Source organism: Penaeus japonicus, unplaced genomic scaffold (genome assembly GCF_977035675.1).
Source record: "Penaeus japonicus unplaced genomic scaffold, GWHDUDI00000001_assembly GWHDUDI00000030, whole genome shotgun sequence".
NCBI lineage: Eukaryota > Metazoa > Arthropoda > Malacostraca > Decapoda > Penaeidae > Penaeus > Penaeus japonicus.
In genome coordinates, this window is record NW_028234432.1 from 9,143,288 (window position 1) to 9,150,787 (window position 7,500).

The 7,500-nt window shown below is 53.3% G+C and overlaps 1 protein-coding gene across 1 annotated transcript in view; it reads left to right on the forward strand.

Moving 5' to 3' along the window:
- Nucleotides 1-7,500, forward strand: part of LOC122250074 (uncharacterized) — a 50,145-nt gene that overhangs the window by 40,511 nt on the left and 2,134 nt on the right. Inside the window, exons 2-3 of the mRNA XM_043011363.2 lie at nucleotides 475-651; nucleotides 6,495-7,500. The exon at nucleotides 6,495-7,500 is cut by the window's right edge and continues 2,134 nt beyond it. Coding sequence (XP_042867297.2) covers nucleotides 475-651; nucleotides 6,495-7,500 — 1,183 coding nt within the window. The remainder of the gene's footprint in view (nucleotides 1-474; nucleotides 652-6,494) is intronic.

The window sequence follows — 7,500 nt, forward strand, 5'->3', positions numbered from 1 at the left end:
TCTTCTCCTCTCCTTCTAGCTTCTCTCTCGTGCGCCATGCAATTCCACAAATAGCAAAAACAATAACACCGTCCCCGATATGTTATCAACACAGTTGCCCTCACCCAGCGCGCTTCCATTTAAACCATTATAACTCTAACACTGGTGCGGGAGTGTAGCAAGATGCACCCATGTCCATTTTTTTTTTTTTTACTGTTTTTATTCGCTTGTAATATGCACATCGGACAAGGTCCTCGCATGCCAAGAACACAAAAGGCAAAAGAGCGAGAGCGAGAAAATACTGCTTGTCTCTTGACACCAGAGAAAATAGTGGCTGCTATATACAAGTAGTACAAACAAAACTCTTCATCATTATGACTACCGATTCTTTTTATCGATTTTATTTTTTTCTGCCTCTTCTTCTTCTTCTTAATTAATCTACCCATCATTTATCAACCTCCCCTTCATTGACCCCTTCATCATTTCGACTTTCAGAAGATGGCCAGGAAGATCAGCTGATTGCGGACGATAATGAGGCTGGGCACCTGCAGCGATGGGCGGTGAGGCTGTGCGCGGGCGTGATAGGTCTCATGCTAATGGCAACAGCTGGCATGGTGCTGCGTACGATGGATCACCGCTATCCTGCGTCCAGGCTTTGGACCATGTCTTCGGGTAAGGGAATTTCCGCGGAGGAGAATCTGGAGAGGTTGTTGTGCTCCTTCCTCCGTCCCCTTCAGGAGCTTTGGCTACGTGTGTCCCTCCATCGCTCCATCTCCCTCCCTTCCTCCACTTGTGTCCCTCCCTCCCTCCCTCCCTTCCTCCACTTGTGTCCCTCCCTCCCTCCCTCCCTCCCTTCCTCCACTTGTGTCCCTCCCTCCCTCCCTTCCCTCCCTCCCTCCCTCCCTCCTTCCCTTCCTCCACTTGTGTCCCTCCCTCCCTCCCTCCTTCCCTCCTCCCTCCACCCTCCCTCCCTCCCTTCCTCCACTTGTGTCCCTCCCTCCCTCCCTCCCTCCTCCACTAGTGTCCCTCCCCTCCCTCCTTCCCTCCACTTGTGGTCCCTTCCTCCCTCCCTTTCACTTGTGTCCCTCCCTCCCCTTTTCCCTCCTCCCTCCCTCCTCCTTCTCCCTTCCCTTCCCTTTTCCCTCCCTCTCCCTCCTTCCCTCCACTAGTTGTCCCTCCCTCCTCCCTTTCACTTGTGTCCCCCCTCCCTCCCTCCTTTCCTTCACTAGTGTCCCTCCTCCTCCCTTCACTTGTGTCCCTCCCTCCCTCCTCCCTCCTTGTGTCCTGCACTCCTCCTTGTGTCCCCTCCCTCCCTCCCTCCTTCCCTCCTCCCTCCCCCCCTCCCTTCCTCCTCTAGTGTCCCTTCCTCCCCCCTTTCCTCCACTCGTGTCCCTCCCTCCCTCCTCCCCTTGTGTCCCTCCCTCCCTCCCTCCCTCCCTTCCTCCACTTGTGTCCCTCCCTCCCTCCCTCCCTCCCTTCCTCCACTTGTGTCCCTCCCTCCCTCCCTCCCTCCCTTCCTCCACTTGTGTCCCTCCCTCCCTCCCTCCTTTCCTCCACTTGTGTCCCTCCCTCCCTCCCTCCCTCCCTCCCTCCCTCCCTCCCTCCTTTCCTCCACTTGTGTCCCTCCCTCCCTCCCTTCTCCACTTGTGTCCCTCCCTCCCTCCCTCCCTTCTCCACTTGTGTCCCTCCCTCCCTCCCTTCCTCCACTTGTGTCCCTCCCTCCCCTCCCTCCCTCCCTCCCTTCTCCACTTGTGTCCCTCCCTCCCTCCCTCCCTTCTCCACTTGTGTCCCTCCCTCCCTCCCTCCCTTCTCCACTTGTGTCCCTCCCTCCCTCCCTCCCTCCCTTCTCCACTTGTGTCCCTCCCTCCCTCCCTTCTCCACTTGTGTCCCTCCCTCCCTCCCTTCTCCACTTGTGTCCCTCCCTCCCTCCTTTCCTCCACTTGTGTCCCTCCCTCCCTCCCTTCTCCACTTGTGTCCCTCCCTCCCTCCCTTCTCCACTTGTGTCCCTCCCTCCCTCCTTTCCTCCACTTGTGTCCCTCCCTCCCTCCCTTCTCCACTTGTGTCCCTCCCTCCCTCCCTTCCTCCACTTGTGTCCCTCCCTCCCTCCTTTCCTCCACTAGTGTCCCTCCCTCCCTCCACTTGTGTCCCTCCCTCCCTCCTTTCCTCCACTAGTGTCCCTCCCTCCCTCCCTTCTCCACTTGTGTCCCTCCCTCCCTCCTTTCCTCCACTAGTGTCCCTCCCTCCCTCCCTTCACTTGTGTCCCTCCCTCCCTCCCTCCCTTCTCCACTTGTGTCCCTCCCTCCCTCCTTTCCTCCACTTGTGTCCCTCCCTCCCTCCCTTCTCCACTTTGTCCCTCCCTCCCTCCTTTCCTCCACTTGTTCCTCCTCCCTCCCCCTCCACTAGTGTCCTTCCCTCCTCTTTCCTCCACTCGTGTCCCTCCCTCCCTCCCTTCTCCACTTGTGTCCCTCCCTCCCTCCCTTCTCCACTTGTGTCCCTCCCTCCCTCCTTTCCTCCACTTGTGTCCCTCCCTCCCTCCCTTCTCCACTTGTGTCCCTCCCTCCCTCCTTTCCTCCACTTGTGTCCCTCCCTCCCTCCCTTCTCCACTTGTGTCCCTCCCTCCCTCCTTTCCTCCACTAGTGTCCCTCCCTCCCTCCCTTCTCCACTTGTGTCCCTCCCTCCCTCCTTTCCTCCACTAGTGTCCCTTCCTCCCTCCTTTCCTCCACTAGTGTCCCTCCCTCCCTTCTCCACTAGTGTCCCTCCCTCCCTCCCTTCTCCACTTGTGTCCCTCCCTCCCTCCTTTCCTCCACTAGTGTCCCTCCCTCCCTCCCTTCTCCACTTGTGTCCCTCCCTCCCTCCTTTCCTCCACTAGTGTCCCTCCCTCCCTCCCTTCTCCACTTGTGTCCCTCCCTCCCTTCTCCACTAGTGTCCCTTCCTCCCTCCCTTCTCCACTTGTGTCCCTCCCTCCCTCCCTTCTCCACTTGTGTCCCTCTGTCCCTCCTTTCCTCCACTAGTGTCCCTTCCTCCCTCCCTTCTCCACTTGTGTCCCTCCCTCCCTCCTTTCCTCCACTAGTGTCCCTCCCTCCCCCCCTTCTCCACTAGTGTCCCTCCCTCCCTCCTTTCCTCCACTAGTGTCCCTCCCTTCTCCACTTGTGTCCCTCCCTCCCTCCTTTCCTCCATTAGTGTCCCTCCCTCCCTCCCTTCTCCACTTGTGTCCCTCCCTCCCTCCTTTCCTCCACTAGTGTCCCTTCCTCCCTCCCTTCTCCACTTGTGTCCCTCCCTCCCTCCCTTCTCCACTTGTGTCCCTCCCTCCCTCCTTTCCTCCATTAGTGTCCCTCCCTCCCTCCCTCCCTTCTCCACTTTTGTCCCTCCCTCCACTTGTGTCCCTCCCTCCTTCCTTTCCTCCACTAGTGTCCCTCCCTTCCTCCACTTGTGTCCCTCCCTCCCTCCTCTCCTCCACAAGTGTCCCTCCTTCCCTCTACTTGTGTCCCTCCCTCCCTCCTTTCCTCCACTAGTGTCCCTTCCACCCTCCCTTCTCTACTTGTGTCCCTTCCTCCCTCCTTTCCTCCACTAGTGTCCCTCCCTCCCTCCTTTCCTCCACTAGTGTCCCTTCCTCCCTCCCTTCTCCACTTGTGTCCCTCCCTCCCTCCTTTCCTCCACTAGTGTCTCCCTCCCTCCCTTCTCCACTAGTGTCCCTCCCTCCCTTCTCCACTAGTGTCCCTCCCTCCCTCCTCTCCTCCACTTGTGTCCCTCCCTCCCTCCTTTCCTCCACTAGTGTCCCTCCCTCCCTCCTTTCCTCCACTTGTGTCCCTCCCTCCCTCCTTTCCTCCACTAGTGTCCCTCCCTCCCTTCTCCACTTGTGTCCCTCCCTCCCTCCTTTCCTCCACTAGTGTCCCTCCCTCCCTTCTCCACTTGTGTCCCTCCCTCCCTCCTTTCCTCCACTTGTGTCCCTCCCTCCCTCCTTTCCTCCACTAGTGTCCCTCCCTCCCTTCTCCACTAGTGTCCCTCCCTCCCTCCTTTCCTCCACTTGTGTCCCTCCCTCCCTCCCTCCCTCCACTAGTGTCCCTCCCTCCCTCCTTTCCTCCATTAGTGTCCCTCCCTCCCTCCCTTCTCCACTTGTGTCCCTCCCTCCCTCCTTTCCTCCACTAGTGTCCCTCCCTCCCTCCTTTCCTCCATTAGTGTCCCTCCCTCCCTCCCTTCTCCACTTGTGTCCCTCCCTTCCTCCTTCCCTCCACTAGTGTCCTTCCTTCCCTCCCTCCCTCCACTTTTGTCCCTCCCTCCCTCCCTTTTCTTGCGTCCCTTCCTCCTTTCCTCCTCCTTCGTCCCACCCTCCTTTCCTCCTCTTGCGTCCCTCCTTTCTTCTCTCCTCTTACGTCCCTCCTTCCTTCCCTCCTCTTGCATCCCTCCTTCCTTCCCTCCTCTTACATCCCTCCTTTCTTTCCTCTACGCTCGTCCCTCCTTCCTTCCCTCCTTTTCTCCCTCCATTTGTGTCCCATTTCCCTCCCTCTTCTTACGGTCCCCCTTTTCTCCTACAGTTGCGTCCCTCCTTTCCTCCCTCCACTTTCGTCCCACCCTCCATCCCCCCTCTTGCTTACCTCCTTCCCTTCCTCCGCTTGCGTCCCTCCTTCCTTCCTTTCATTTCCTCCTCTTTCATCCCTCCCTCCTTCCCTTCCTTCCCTCCTCTTTCGTCCTTCCATCCTTCCCTTCCTACCACTTCCCGTATCCTTGTTCTGGACCATATCTCCAACGAGAATAGTATCTATGGAGGATAATACTAGGTGAAGGAGTGAAGGATTAACACTAGCGGGGGAAAGGAGGGAGGGAATTGGTTGTGGTCCTCCCTCCCTCTCTCTCCTTCCCCTTTTGTATACCTGTCTGGTGATCTTTTTGTCATTATACCAACTATTCATCGTTATATGTCCTCTTATCTGTTATCTAGATATATACCTATTTCTCTATTATTCTATATATATATATATTTTTTTTATCTATCTTTCTACCTATCAGTTCATCCTTCTACGTATCAGTTCATCCTTCTACTTATCTATCCATCTATCTACTTCTCTGGCTATCATGTTATTTATCAGTTTTGTCTATCAATCTACCTGGCTGTTCATTATCCTATCCACCTATTTGTTCGTCATTCTATCTACCTCTCTATCTATTTAACAAACTATCTGTTCAACATTCTAATTGTCTGTCTGTTTGTCTAGTCCTATACATCTATTTATCAATCTATCTATCTATCCATTTATCTATCTATCTATCTAACTAACGTTCTGTTCTGTTCTACTTATCTATCCGTCTGTCCATCTGTTCATTATTGTATCCATCTCTTACCTTACCTATCTATCTATCCAAATAACATTCTGTTCACCATTCTACCTATCTACCTGCTTGTCATTCTGTTCATCCCTGTGTCCATCTATCAACCCACCTAACTGTTCCTAATTCGACCTATTTTTTTTTATAAATGATTCTGCATGCATGTGTGTTAGTGTGTGTCTGTTTGTGCGTGTACGTACGTGTGTGCGTCTGTGTGTGTACGCTTGCGTGTGTGTTTGTTGCAAATAGGAGTTGCTGATCATAAAAGATTTCTAATACCGTAGTTTGTATGCAGAGAAGAACACACTCGGTCAGGACTGTTCTACATTCAGTGATAATGTTCTTCGCCGCTTCTCTGATGTGTTCTATCCTTTCCTACTATTTCTCTCCCCTCTCTTGCATCTTTCTCTCTTTGCCTTCGCTTACGTTTGGCCTCCACCCTTTCCTCCTTTTCGTTCAAACATTTCCATTTCCACTTGTTTGATTTTAAGCATCGAAATATCCTGAATTTGTGTCCATCTGAACATTGCTTCCTCCACTTGTCCCATTGCTCCCTCCTTTCTTCCCTCCTTTTCTTTCCTCCACTTGTGACCTTTCCTCCTTCTTTTACTTCTGTCCCTCCCTCCCTCCTTTCCTTCATTTGTGCCCCTCCTTCCCTCCACTCCTCCACTTGTGTTCCACCATCCCTTCCTCCACTTGTGTCCATCAACTCCTTCCTACACTTACGACACTTCTCACGCCTTCCACTAATGTCCATTATTACTTCCGTGTGTTTCCCTTAATCCCTTTCTTCAGTTGTGCCTCTCCGCCTCCATTTTTTTTTTTTTTTAATTGTCTGTCACTCTTTCTTTTCCTCTTCTTTTATTCTACGTATCCCCTTCGCTCTTCTTATTTTTCTATCCCTCTCTTCATTATTTCCTCTTTTGATTTTCCTTTTTCCTTTTCTCACACTTCTCCTTTTTAAATCGTTTATTCCTTATTACTTCACTCTTCCACTCTCTCTTCCAATAGTTTTGTGCGAGTTCGTACTTTGCTTTATGTAAACCGGGGCACTTTGCGGCACTAACTTGATTTGATAATCTAACTCTTATCCAACGCTTTTCTTTCGTCTGAAGAATACATTGCTCTTGTTCACAGAAATATCATTGCCGCTGTCTGTCTGTATTTAACAATGAAGGGACTTCCATTGGCAGGTACTAAATTGAGCATAGGAGTCCTGCTGACAGACTCGCCTCTGGACAAAGACCTCTTCCGGGCGGCGCTGAGAGCGACACGGGACCAGCACTACATCAGCACAAGTGTCCACCTTAAGCAGGTTCAAACTCATGGCACTGCATCGGGTGTCATCGAGGCTTTCGAGAAATTATGGAATGAAGGTGTAAAAATCTTCTTGATTGGCGGTGAAAATAGCGAGATCCTGACGTCCTTGTGTGAACACATTGAGCGCAGTGGCCATGCGAGTCTCCTGGTGTCTCCTGAGACCATGATCTCACGAGACGTCTGTCCGTCTCTGGTGTCTCTCTCTCCAGATCAAGAAGCAATCACTGTAGTGGAAGTGAGACGATTTTTAGAAGCGAAGGTGAGCCATGTGGTTCCCGTTCTACTCAGTTCCGAGGCTGGTCAGTTGGCACACTTGGTGGAGGCTGCAGAAGGACAGAACCTTACCGTAACTCCTGCAGTGATCATGGATCCTCAGAACATCTCGTTAGCGGAACTAAAAGAGAGACTAGCTGAGTATCCTAAGGCGGGTGTGTGGATGTCCTTGGGATCTGACTTGCCGCACATCTTTGCTGAAATAAGTTATCTCATCTGTGGCCGTCTTGTGATGGTGCACGCCCACGCCTCCCAACGAGCCCGGCTCCTGCGAAACCCCCTTGCACGTGAAGCAGCCGAAAAGTGCGGCGTGTGCAGCACAGCATGGGCGGGCTCTACGAGGATCGATACAGCTGCTCGCCGTCGCCTCCTGGACGACCTGCAGCCTGAAGATCCTTTCATGGCCACGCTCACCTATGACATTATAGGTCTGGCCTTGGCAGCTGCCACTGAAGCTGGTGATGCTGCTACAATATCCGAACTAAGAGCCCATCTGTTGAACTATGCTACCCTCAAGGGTGTCACAGGTAGCATGAAAGATAGCAGGGTGAGTGGGTGGGTGGCTCGATTAAGGCTTGTAGCACAACGCCTGGTTGGCTGGGCGGT